The sequence below is a fragment of the Drosophila gunungcola genome (genome assembly GCF_025200985.1).
Source record: "Drosophila gunungcola strain Sukarami chromosome 2R unlocalized genomic scaffold, Dgunungcola_SK_2 000012F, whole genome shotgun sequence".
In the NCBI taxonomy this organism is placed as follows: domain Eukaryota; kingdom Metazoa; phylum Arthropoda; class Insecta; order Diptera; family Drosophilidae; genus Drosophila; species Drosophila gunungcola.
In genome coordinates this window covers 372,589-385,225 of record NW_026453170.1, presented here as the reverse complement: position 1 = coordinate 385,225, position 12,637 = coordinate 372,589, and the positions used below count along the sequence as shown (strand labels likewise).

General features: G+C 46.5%; 4 protein-coding genes across 7 annotated transcripts; 2 read left to right on the top strand and 2 right to left on the bottom strand.

The window, feature by feature from the left end:
• Nucleotides 1–41: 41 nt before the first annotated feature.
• LOC128255905 (activin receptor type-1) lies at nt 42–3,799 on the top strand. 2 transcript variants are annotated; one of them, XM_052985770.1, is made up of 8 exons: nt 42–152; nt 589–706; nt 817–852; nt 1,533–1,608; nt 1,671–2,329; nt 2,780–3,190; nt 3,255–3,480; nt 3,546–3,799. In XM_052985770.1, exons 1-8 carry the CDS (start codon nt 92–94, stop codon nt 3,693–3,695), a joined length of 1,737 nt encoding a protein of 578 aa, XP_052841730.1. In that variant the 5' UTR covers nt 42–91; the 3' UTR covers nt 3,696–3,799. The 2 variants fall into 2 exon arrangements, with proteins under 2 accessions (XP_052841730.1, XP_052841731.1); XM_052985771.1 differs by lacking the exon at nt 817–852.
• A 563-nt stretch (nt 3,800–4,362) lies between these two features.
• LOC128255904 (tubulin--tyrosine ligase-like protein 12) lies at nt 4,363–6,385 on the bottom strand. The gene has a single exon (XM_052985769.1). It carries the CDS (start codon nt 6,268–6,270, stop codon nt 4,390–4,392), a length of 1,881 nt encoding a protein of 626 aa, XP_052841729.1. The 5' UTR covers nt 6,271–6,385; the 3' UTR covers nt 4,363–4,389.
• A 437-nt stretch (nt 6,386–6,822) lies between these two features.
• On the top strand, nt 6,823–9,070 carry LOC128255968 ((Lyso)-N-acylphosphatidylethanolamine lipase). Of its 3 annotated transcripts, none has more exons than XM_052985923.1 (2): nt 6,823–7,007; nt 7,601–9,070. In XM_052985923.1, the coding sequence occupies exon 2, from the start codon at nt 7,667–7,669 to the stop codon at nt 8,813–8,815; it is 1,149 nt and encodes a 382-aa protein (XP_052841883.1). In that variant the 5' UTR covers nt 6,823–7,007; nt 7,601–7,666; the 3' UTR covers nt 8,816–9,070. The 3 variants fall into 3 exon arrangements, with proteins under 3 accessions (XP_052841883.1, XP_052841881.1, XP_052841882.1); XM_052985921.1 differs by having other exon boundaries at nt 6,824–7,299; XM_052985922.1 differs by lacking the exon at nt 6,823–7,007 and adding an exon at nt 7,330–7,512.
• Nucleotides 9,071–10,073: 1,003 nt separating this feature from the next.
• On the bottom strand, nt 10,074–11,523 carry LOC128255969 (lysosomal aspartic protease). The gene is made up of 2 exons (XM_052985924.1): nt 10,500–11,523; nt 10,074–10,435 (listed from the first exon to the last, which is right to left on the bottom strand). Exons 1-2 carry the CDS (start codon nt 11,415–11,417, stop codon nt 10,175–10,177), a joined length of 1,179 nt encoding a protein of 392 aa, XP_052841884.1. The 5' UTR covers nt 11,418–11,523; the 3' UTR covers nt 10,074–10,174.
• Between the last annotated feature and the right edge of the window lie 1,114 nt (nt 11,524–12,637).

Below are 12,637 nucleotides of genomic sequence, written 5' to 3'. Positions count from 1 at the left end.
GACATTTATGTTGCTAGTATTTTAGGTATATGTCAACGTTCTCTCTTTTAACTCGCTCTGGTCACACTGTCCCAAGAAACGGAATGGAGCAATGGAGTCCAATTTATTTTTAGTTTTTCTATTGTCGTTTTCAATATACAAAAATGCAAGAGGTGGGCTTTTGTTAGTGTTACTTAATAAATTAGTGTTTTTTGTTGGAAGTGAATATAGGCAACCGCGATTGCAAGGGGTTTTAAAGCCCCAACGAAGTGATTGAAAAGTGGCAGAATGTTGTGAACGTCCCCGATTTGTTTTCGTATTCTGCAGCTCTTCTAAACTGTGCTGCGTATTTAGTGAAAAGGTGTTCTCGGGATGCTAATCGGTGGAATCCCCAAGTGAAGGAGCATATAGAACGCATTATGTAAATGGATGTCGTGGGCGTTCGAAGCATAAGTGCATTTTCCTAATGATTTACCCACGCACACCAAAGTTCCGTGTGTATACACAGAACTTGATGGGCGTCTTTGTGTGTGTGTGTGTGTGTGTGTGTGTGCGAGTGTTGGGGTCTTGCATGTTTGTATGCTTAATGTGTTTTTGTTGCTATTTTAGCTGAAATCAGCGGTCATTTGCTGGAGGACATTAAGGATATAGAAATGGAGCCCGCCGCCCACGTCAACGGCAAAGAGTTTCCGGCGGTGCCACAGAACTCGGTGCAGACGCATCCCAGGTGAATACGTTATTATTCTTACTTTTAGCTTTTAACCCTGCTTTTGGCCAAAAGTTGAAATATTGCTAACCTCTAATACCCCCTTTCCCATGCTGCTTATCCTTGATTAGGAGACACATTAAGAGTAAGCGCCGCATGAAAAGAAGGTAACATAAACATAAACAAATTATAGAGACGCCACAGAAAATTTGGTCAACCAAAAAAAAAAAACTCGGTTTGCCGCATTCTGGGGAAAAAATTTAAAACCAAGCAAGTCTAACCGATTGTCCAAAAAATAGGTTTAAATTTTAATGGCACCTCTGGATATGATGATCAATTTAATGGTCATAAATTTATTTGATAAAGAAAAAACTCAAAACTATAATTTTAAACAATTAAGCTTTTGTTTTTGGCTTTATGATAAGGGAAAAGTATGTTTTAAATAGTTCAAATGTTTAGAGTCTTACAATTAAACGATAAACCTAGTCTAAGTTTATTTATAAAGGTATATTTATTTTTCCGAAAAGTTAAATATTTGTTAAGCAGGTGTAAAAGTATATTTTTCACCCTACAAACAAAACTAATATGAGATAAGGATTTATTTACCACTAAATATTATATATTTTATAAAGTGGAATTCCAAACCTGGTCTTAAGTTATTGCCTTATATTCTCGTCCTGCTTATTTAAATAATATTCATACCGGTACAGCCCTGTGCTATTTTGTGTATTTTGTGTATATAGAACTGCTTTTTTCCCGAGTAAATTACCTAAAGGCAATAAATTCAAGCCTTTAAGCCTTTTTACAATTTTGTGAAATCTTATTAAAGCTTTGACTCTTTAAACAGATACAAATGCTATTCCTGCGAGCCGCCTTGTCTGGATCCGTATGAGTTTTCCCACACCTGCCAGAATGCCATTCAGGTGAGTTAAACTGTTTGAATACCGCTGAATCTATAACTAAATCTCTCGTGTCATCCCGACAGTGCTGGAAATCACGAACTCGCGATGCCGATGGACAGGAACACGTTTCCCGCGGATGCAGCACCTCGCCGGACCAACTGCCTCTGATCTGCAGCCAAAACTCGCTCAAGCTCAATGGGCCCAGCAAGCGCAATACGGCCAAGTTCGTCAATGTGGCCTGCTGCGCCGGTGACTACTGCAACAGCGGAGAGTTCCCGGAACTGCTGCCCTTCGCCAGTAACGATGTGACGGTTATAACGGCGGATACCAGTAGTATAAGCAAGATGTCGGCCGCCATTCTGGGTCCTTTCCTGGTGATCACGCTGCTGGGAGCTGTGGCCATCTTCTTCATCCGTCGCAGTCATCGCAAACGCCTGGTTGCTTCGCGCACCAAACAGGATCCGGAGGCGTATCTGGTTAATGACGAGTTGCTGCGCGCCACCAGCGCCGGTGACAGCACGCTCCGGGAGTACCTACAGCACTCGGTGACCTCGGGATCGGGCAGCGGACTGCCCCTGCTGGTGCAGCGAACTCTGGCCAAACAGGTCACCCTGATCGAGTGCATAGGGCGGGGCAAGTACGGCGAAGTGTGGCGCGGTCACTGGCACGGCGAGAGCATCGCCGTAAAGATATTCTTCAGTCGCGACGAGGAGTCCTGGAAGCGGGAGACGGAGATCTACAGGTGAGGGCTAATTAAACCATTTTCAAGGGTGTTGTCAAAACAGCTCAGTATCAAAGTATCTCAACGGTTTCCGCATTAGCTAGTCTCGACGGTGATGAGTCAAATTGTGTGGATTTAATTTTTTTTTTTTTGTGTATTAGCTCAAAAAAGTGGGTTTGATATAATATTACATTCCATATCAGCCATTAGAATAACAACCCACTTTAAGAATAGTTTAATTTGTCATTAGTTTAACAAAGTAAGGATGTTTCCGGGATAGGAAGCAATTCAAAAAAGTTTGAATTATATATGTTCAATATTAGGATCAAAATAAAAAATAAAGGTTGTAGTTTTTTATATTGTAGTGTTTAAATATATAAATAAGAAATCGTGCTTTAGACTATTTTATTTTATACAGCTTCATACATCCAAAACAAGCCATTATTAACAATATCCCACTGTATTTTTCAGCACCGTTTTGCTCCGCCATGAAAACATTCTGGGCTTCATTGGCTCCGACATGACGTCGCGCAACTCGTGCACCCAACTTTGGCTGATGACGCACTACTACCCACTGGGCTCGCTCTTCGATCACCTGAACCGCAACGCTCTGAGCCACAACGACATGGTGTGGATTTGCCTTTCGATAGCCAATGGACTAGTGCACCTGCACACAGAGATATTCGGCAAGCAAGGGAAGCCAGCGATGGCTCACCGCGATTTGAAGTCTAAGAATATACTGGTCACATCAAACGGTTCCTGCGTGATAGCCGACTTTGGACTGGCCGTCACCCATTCGCATGTCACAGGACAACTGGACCTAGGCAACAATCCCAAGGTGGGCACCAAGCGCTACATGGCACCAGAGGTTCTGGATGAGAGGTAGGTGTTCAATGGCTGTATGCCGAGTGAGATTGTGGTATAAAAGAATGCTTTTCCCCCGCAGCATTGATTTGGAATGCTTCGAGGCACTGCGCCGCACGGATATTTATGCTTTTGGACTGGTTCTGTGGGAGGTTTGTCGACGCACTATTTCGTGCGGCATCGCCGAGGAGTACAAGGTTCCCTTCTACGACGTGGTGCCCATGGATCCCAGCTTTGAGGACATGCGCAAGGTGGTCTGCATCGACAACTACAGGCCCTCCATCCCCAATCGCTGGAGCTCAGATTCGGTAAGTCGTTCTCGGAGCTTAGCGTGAAAACTTCACTTCTAATCCTGTATCCCGTCTGTCTGCAGTTACTGGCTGGCATGTCCAAGCTCATGAAGGAGTGCTGGCACCAAAACCCCAACGTGCGCTTGCCAGCGTTGCGCATCAAAAAGACTATACATAAACTAGCTTCCGCTGACGAGAAGATACGCCTGGACTTTGACGAGGTCTGCGTTTAGTGGTTGTAGTCGAGCCTTAGCTGTAAGCTTTGATTTAGTTTACCATCTAGCTAGCTTAAGATTCATTCATTGACATTTTCCCTTTGCATTTTCACACTATTAGTTCGTACATGTAATATTCAGAGTTAAGCCAAAATCCCACGAGTTGAATGAAGAGCTAAGCCAAGTACAAGACCCTTGAAAGCTTATAACTGGAAGACTAACATATTTGCAATGCAAATTTTTCATTACTTGGATCGACCTTATCGTTTCCGTTTCACCGTGAAGTGAAGCTTGACTTTGGTGCCTTTGAAATTGCCTTAAGTTAAAGCTAGCATCGACTTAATATATTCTTGGGATATCATCCTGTATAGTTATCATCTCACTATTTACTATTGTTCATCGTTCATCAAGTGCCATTTGCAATTGAGAATTGTAAACGCGTTAACTGTAAGCTCACTCTTTGAACTCTACACTAAATTCCTGACTCTAGAACTTGTCCAAGCTATGATAGATCCATAAGCCACACCACCAACTGACTTGCTGTCCTAGTTAGTTAAGCCTTTAGCACTTAGTTCACCCACGCATAGAAGCATACACACCTACTTGTATATTGTACAAATTGCAAGCTATTTATGTTTTGTATAGTCTAAACGAAATAAAATACACGACTAATTATTAAGCAACAAGAACCCAGTTTATTGATCGATGTTCGTCAATTGTCCGCCGTTAGCAGCCGGAAGCTTTCGTCGTTGTCCTCGTCCAGGAAAAGCAGCCGGAAAATGTCGTTAAAGAAGTCGGGATAGTAGTCGCAGGCCCGCTTGCAGTCCGGAGTCCAGTTGATCTCCAGCAACTGCGGCTCCATCACCTTCTCCCCATCATCTTTCCACCGGAGCATGATGTCAGCAGCGTACAGTGCCCGGGATTGGGCACAGGGTGCCAGTCCGCAGGGCGGATCTGCTTGTCTGGCGCACTGCAGCACCTCCTGCAGCATTTGGCAGATCTGCTGCTCCAGGGTCGACCAATCGCTCTCCGGATACTGCTCCTGCCAGAGGGCCAAGAAGTCGTCGCACTTGACGTGGTGCAGCTGCGCCTCCTCCTGGTAGTTCATCACCGTGTAGTGCTTTTCGTAGTCGTCGAAGTGATCCAGCGAGAAAGGATGGTTGGCGAAGCGCAAAAAGAACTTGCGGTGTACATAGGCCTTCAGGGGCTTAACGCTCTTCAGGAGTATCACATAGCGAATATCGAACTTCACGCTTCCCTCCAGTTCCTCTCGTCTGAAGAGAACTGGTCGCTCAATGTACTTCTGGGCAATCTTTGGTCCGGTGGCCGGCAAACGCACAATCTGCTTGATGTTGTCCGTGATGTGGGTGTCCAGGCCACGGGCCAGGTTCCAGGGCTTGACGATCCAGTGGTTGTCCAGGCCCCTGGCCGCCCTCGTTTGGTAATAAGCGGCGAACTCCTTGAGTTCGGTGGACAAGTTGTAGGTGGTGGGGAGCCAGCTGGGGTAAGTTTCCAGCGTAAGGCCATTGTGGTGCTCCTTGGCCGCCCGACGGCCCACAATGCTGAGCAGATCCTTGATGGTAATCACGTACTCGAAAGGGAACTGGTTGATGAACTTGCCCGGCGACTGGTCGGCGAACTCCTCGAAGTTCTTGAAGTGGTGCGTAAGCCACAGGACGTCCGCCTCGTCTTCGTTGTCAACCAAGACAAACTCGGGCGAAGTGAGATGCTGACGCACCACTTCATACTGGGCATAGACCTTCAGGGGATCACAACGTGTCCTAGCGGGCAGGGGATCGGTGTTATCTTTGGGATAAGTCTCCGGGGTGTGACCGCTGGTGAAGTAATCCGCCCGCGGTTCCACCTGCAAGAAACTCTCGGCAGTGAGGTCGGCATCGCGCCAGGGCAGAAGAAGGGCAGCCCGCTGCGGCGCCTCCTTGGCCACGTACTCCACCATATCGCGGGTGACCTGATCTCCGGGCTCGCAGTTCCGGACGGGAAAGAGCACACTGTACGTGGTCTGGGTGTTCAGGTAGAGCAGCGGCACCAGCCGGAAGTTCGGATCATCCGAATGGTTCACCGCCGAACCCACCTCGTCCATCACGTACCAGATGGGCTGGCGCTCCTCATCCGACAGGCCCTCGCTGCCGATGGAGTAGGCTTGGCAGTACTTCCACAGGCGGCGCAGTATCTTGTCGACCCGATCCTCCAGCTCCAGATCCACGCCGGTGATGGCCGACATGCGGTCCGCCAGCTGCTGGTGCTGCTCCAACTGCTGCCGAGCGCTGTTCAGCCGGAAGGTCCAGGCATGATCGACCAAGTAGATGGCCCGCGGGTCATCCGCCTTTATTCCCTGCTCCCGGGCCACTCCCAACGCAAACACCGGGTTGGGACTGTCGTCGTCCTCGGCGGGATTCTGCTCCTCATCGTCGTCGTAGTCGATCAGCATCAACTGTAGCGCCTCGCCGGCATCGAAGGTTTCCGTGGCCAGTTTCCGGTAAAGGGCTGGCCAAAAGTGCACCGGAATACCAGAGGACTCCAGCTGCGGCTTGTGCAACGCCACAAATTCGTTGAACTTGTTTATGCCGTCCATGTGCAAGCGCCAATTGGGTTATCAATTAATTAACTAAAATATTCTCGAAGCACGTCCCTGTTAGAGTGACCCTATGCGCAGGAGTTCCACTGATGCGATTCTATTTCTATCGGGCCTCCAGCTGAGATAGACTATTTTTAGTTTTTATTTTTGTTCTTATTAAAAGTTAGTGTGCTTTAATACTTTCATTTGTTATCAATTCTTGGTTGAGTTATTATAAGCATATTACTTTTGTAACGGTTTTTATATATATTTATAAATTCATTTATTGGATTCTAATATAGTTATGCCCTATAATCAAAACAAGAGATTATATTATCTTAAAATTTTTGGAATGTTTTATAGTTATTAAAATTTGTAAATTGCTATCTGGTGCCCTCTTCCAGGTGGATGAATCTCTGTGGAAACAGGCTATAAAAGAAAAAAAAGGTCGTTTGTAATGACCCCTGTTGTCGTATCCCAGAACTCCGCCTCTGGCCTAACCTAATCGTTAGCCAACACTGTCGGCGAACAGCTGACCAGCTGATGGTGTGCCCGCATTCCGCTTGTTTGGCCGTGCGCCTGTGTTTGTTAGTGCCTCTTCCTACCAGATTAGCAACAACAATAAGTATTTCACCATTAGAATAGATAGATAACATGTAATAGCGACGCCCGAACCCCAATCAGACCAATCCAAAACACTTTCCGCGCGGCGTTCGCAGAAGTTCAAAGTCATCACAACTCGGCAGTACTAAGGGGTACAAATTAGATTTTACTTTCGTGTCAACACTCATGAAACTCTCGGCTTTCGACGGGTACGCAAGTAGCGCGCAAATGGTGACGGAATTTGGCTGTTAGGAGCCCCCGCACACTCTGTCTAAAAATTCTGAATTGAGAATCCGGACCGTGAGCACAATGAGCGAACCGCTGGCATTGGCGAGCGGCGGCGTGGTGGATCCACCGACCCCTTCCACTTCCGCCTCTGTTTCGAACCTGCCCACACCCACAGTTGTGCAGGGATCGGGATCCAACCGGGGCATGGACCTAGAGGTAAGCAATGGGTCCAGGTCCACGTCCAGTTCCAGTTCCCCATCGTAGTCGGCTCTGGCTGGTGAAATAACGGAAAAATCACTCTCGAAAAATTCATTCCGAATTCTTTTGCCCATTTTGCACGAACAACTGCGCAATTAACTCACTGCCGCTGGTTAAGTAATTTTCGGGACGGGGAGCACCTGGCATGGACCGTCCAACCAGCGGCTAGAGGTGCCCAACGAACTCACAACACACACACACACACACTCCCACTGGCCCCTTCCCAAATTGACTTGTGACTTTAACCTCTCACCTGCAGGATCCCAAAAACAAAGGATTCTTTCTCTGGCAATGGTTTTGTAACTGGACATCCAGCTCACCGACCATGCTGCGCGCCGTAGAGAAGAAGATACTGTCGTACGTGAAGCTGCCCTACCGGGGCTTCTTCGTGGACATCGGTCCGGCGGTGGGCGAGGCGGACAAGATCTGGACCATCAGCATGAACACTGAGTCCAAGGAGGTGCCTCTGGTGCTGCTCCACGGCCTGGGATCGGGCATTGCCTTGTGGGTGATGAACCTCGATGCCTTTGCCAAGAGCCGACCCGTGTACGCCATGGACATCCTTGGATTCGGACGCAGCTCGCGCCCGCAGTTCGCCAAGGATGCTCTGGTGTGCGAGAAGCAGTTCGTCAAGTCTGTGGAGGAGTGGCGCCGCGAAATGAACATCAACGACATGATTCTGCTTGGCCACTCGATGGGCGGCTTCATTGCTTCCAGCTACGCCCTTACATACCCGGAGCGGGTCAAGCACTTGATTCTGGCCGATCCCTGGGGCTTCCCCGAGAAGCCCGCGGAGTCGGCCAACGGCAAACAAATGCCGCTCTGGGTGCGGGCCATAGCTAGAATCCTTACCCCGCTCAATCCGCTGTGGGCCTTGCGCGCCGCCGGCCCCTTTGGCCAGTGGGTGGTGCAGAAGACGCGGCCGGACATCATGCGCAAGTTCCAGAGCACCATTGACGATGACATTAACCTGCTGCCGCAGTACATCCACCAGTGCAATGCCCAGAACCCGAGCGGCGAGTCTGCTTTCCACACAATGATGCAATCCTTCGGCTGGGCCAAGCACCCAATGATCCATCGCATAAAGGACGTGCGAAGCGACATACCCATCACATTTATCTACGGCTCCCGCTCGTGGATCGACTCCTCCTCGGGGGAGAAGATCAAGTCACAGCGCGGCAGCAACATGGTGGACATCAAAATCGTGACGGGAGCTGGCCACCACGTGTACGCCGACAAGGCGGACGTCTTCAACCGATACGTGAACGAGACCTGTGATATGTACAAGGTGGCCGGCAAGCTAATCACGCCGCTGCAGCTAATCCGCGAGTCCACGGAGTCCGACGAGGAGCGCGAACCCAGCCTGAGCACAGCAAAGACGGTGGAGGTCCAGCCGGAGGTTCATCCGCTGCCTGAATCCATCACCACGGCAGACGCTTCCGACGAACTGGCGGCCAATGTCAAGCCGAAGTGAGCAGGAGCAACCGGTTTAGTGGAGAAACCAATCAGAGCTCGCCTGCCAGCCTGTATCTATTAGCTTAGTGTCTTTGCCTAGTATTAAATGGTCTTCTTATTTACTCAGCCGCTATTTTTACTCTCTACCGTACAGTTCCGATTGGCTAACTGAAACAAAGCTCTAAACGGCCCATTCTTATTTATATTTTTGGAGATTTCAAGTTATACAAATACTGTTAACTAATAAGCTTAAATATATTTGTTATGAAAGCAACTCGAGTGTATGTTTGATTAAATTTAAGGGTAATTTTCATTCCTTGGCTGAATTGAAACAACAGAACTTATTAAGTATACTTACATATTTTAAGCTTATAGAAAAGTGTAGGTAATGGACAAGTACAAATAATTAACTGTATGGATTGTTCTCGCAACTAAGTACCTCGTAAGCGGTTAACGTTCACTTGTGCTGAGTCAATCGGGGTGCAAAGGTCACATCGCGGGCACTGTCACCGCGCATGGAGCTCCATTGATAAGTTGGTCAGCCAAGGGGGCATTCCGAGTCCCGCCAAAAAGTTCTCTACGAATTTCTGTCAAACATGCGTCAGACTTGACATCGACCAGGAAGAACCCACACGCGCCAGTTGTTTTCAATTCTTTTGATTTAGGTCCTAAGGCTATCTCGAGGTAATTGTTAGCTGATAGGCCGGAAAAAACAATTGAATTATGTAGGTGAAAACGGGAGCGGTTCTATCTGGCTTGGGGCTGGACATCTTTGCACTTGATTTAATCAATAGATGATTCATGGAGTACAACGAAATGGTTTTAAAATAATTTGGCCTGATATAACTTTTTTTTTTCTCAATATCTAAACGATTGCGTATACATTTTAAATGAGTTTTGAATTTGGTTTTTTCTCCAAAGAAATGTAAATAAAAGTCTCAACTTTGTAGAGCTGTGTTAATTAAATGACAACAGAGGAAGCCGTTGATCTCCCGAGATTTGTTATCAACTGACTGCTCCAAGCTTCGCTCTGTTGGAGCACGCAAAAATACAATTATACAATTTAATTGAGTGAAATAAGTTCCACAGACAAACATACACACTCGTTTTCATTCAGCCCCGCCACTGATCATGACAAATGCAATTTACACATATGTATATATTATATAGTATATCGCTCGGACCTTATCAAAACAATGGGCAAGCAAAATACATATGTACAGCTGATAAGTAACCAAAAAGTTGGCATAAACAACTCGCAATCAAACAAAGAAACGCTAATCTAATACATATTTATTCCGTAGGTTCTTCGGAGAAAGTTCCAATTGGATCGATAGTGTTTACAATATGAGTTTTAAGTATATTTCTCTTTGTTCGATTACTTGGCATCGGCGAAGCCCACACGATCGTTGCCCATGTCGAACTCGGTGTAGTATTTGCCAATGAAAACGTCGCCCAGGATCCACAAAGGTCCGTTTGGCGGGGGGATGTCCATGCCCATAAAGCCGGACAGGCAAATGGTCTTTCCCATTTGGGCCACCCGGAGAATGTAGTCCTTGCCCTCCAGCTCGAAGGTCTTGCCGCCCAACACAAACTTGATTATCGGGAGACTGGGGATCAGGTCGCAGGAAACAATGTACTGGAAGGGAAAACCGGGAGATTGGTAGCTTTTGAGAGATACTCTGGAATCAAATGGTGCTCACCTGTCCACCGATGATGGGAGTGCCGCCGATCTTCTGGTTTATCGAGGTGGCCTCCTCCAGGGGAGCAGCGATCAGCGAGGTGCCCGTATCGGCAATCACCTGGCAACCGCCCTTGCACAACTGCAGGTCGCCAATGGAGGCTGAATCCATCTTGATCTGCCAGTAGGCCTTGCGGGTAACAGGCAGATAGGTAAATTCGCCAGTGTAGTGGTTGGGATCGGAGCCGCCGAAGATGATCTCACCGCCCTCGGGCGAAGCGGGATCGCGGTTGAGGTAAAACGAGAACACCGGCGCGGAAATCAGGCCCTGCTCGTACATGGCGTAGAACGGAGGCTTCACCTTGTCCACGGAAATGGAGCTGTAGCCCAGGCCAAGGATACCATCAAATTTGGCGGCCACGAAGACGAGTCCGGGCTCACTCAGTGCCTCGGCAAAGGTCTGATCCTTGATGTCCAGGCCAGCAATTGAAACCGTATCCGTGGACAGATAGCCGGACAAGCTGCCCGATCCGTAGTGGATGGCGAACTCGGTGCCGTTCTTGGAGTACGTCTTCGACTTGGTGGCATCGTACTTGTTGTGCATCAAGCAGGCGATATTGGTCAGGTGACACTTCTTGGAGGGCACCCACAGGTTCGAGGAGCCGGTGTCGAAAACCACACGGAAGTTCTGCGGCGGCGAGCCGATGGCGATGGGTCCGTAGTACTGGGCGTCCATGTAGTTGGACAACGGTTCCGGAACATCGCCTCCGCCGTATTTAATGCGCAGTTGCTGCAGTTCTGTCCCCACGTCGGCGAAATGGCGTCGGGCCGACTGGAATTTCTTGAGCGGCACACGCAAAAGTCCGGGCCTTGGTTGCGGATTTGAGTGGGCCACGACCACGGCCAGGAAGGCGACCAGCAGCAGGGGAACCTTCTGCATTTCGTAACTAAATTGTATCACTTGACTGACGGCTAAAACTGCAATGATCCGTTCGCTGCAGTTAATTAAATATTGCGGGACAGCGAAAATGATTCAGCACAGATAAGGTACTAAATTTGACCTGGCGCGAGGTGTTGATTAAAAAGTACCAAAAACAATATTTATTTGATACTATATACGGTGCAAATATAATTATTTTTAATTGAATTAATTTATTGTTTGATAACTACAAGGTTTTTCAATTTGGATTAATGTCCGTTTGGCTTAAAGCCCAAAATTGTTTTTGGGTCCCGATAACAAATAAAAATGGTCAAAGCCAAACTTCAATTTTTTTCCTTTTTTTTGCAAATATCTCCGAAAACATTTATTTAAAAAATAAAAATAAATAAACGAATATATTTTTTAGGTACATGTTTGTCCGACATATGATTGGCACTAACAGCTGATCTGGTTTTGTTTACTTTTGAATTGAACGCAAATCCAAGAAAAATTAATTAAAAATCGTGAATTTAAGTGACTTTACGGCAATCTTTAATGATCAGCAGTATAGTGTTGTTTTACACAACCTTTTTTAAGAAAGAACAAAGTTCAAAAATATGTGGGAGTTTTCAAATCCCTGAGATCCAGCAGTAATGCATTGTGGTACCGTGATTAGGATTTGGCGCTCTTGTATTCGTTCATTTTTATGCAAAATAGATTTTATATTAGATCTTAAACTTTTACTTGAAGGTTTTTGTAATAAAGTTCATCTCATCGGATTTATTGAAAAAAAAAATAATTTTCCAAGAAAACGCTCTTTTAGCAAATTTTGACCTATTTATTCGTAAACAGGACCCCAAAATATATGGATCCTAAAAATTTGAAAATTATTGGGCGTTGGGGCTATTTCGAAGTTTATCCTTTTCAGCAATTCAGGGATTTAGTCATTTAGAGGTTACCCAAAGCTAAATTTCTGCTAAATTTTCAGATAGGGTATTCCCGAAACGTCTTAATCTCTGAATTGCTGAAAATTTAGCTGAAATACAAAAAATATTTTCAGCAACCACTGGGTTTCAGCAAGTTGAATTTGTATGGAACAGCTGACTAACAGCTGACCGAGTTTCACCCAAAGATATTTAGATCTTGTATTTAGCTATATATATTTTGTCAATAAATGGTGTCAAAAAATCGTAATGAATCAATAAAAAATTTATTATTTTAGAAATTAATTTAAATATTTT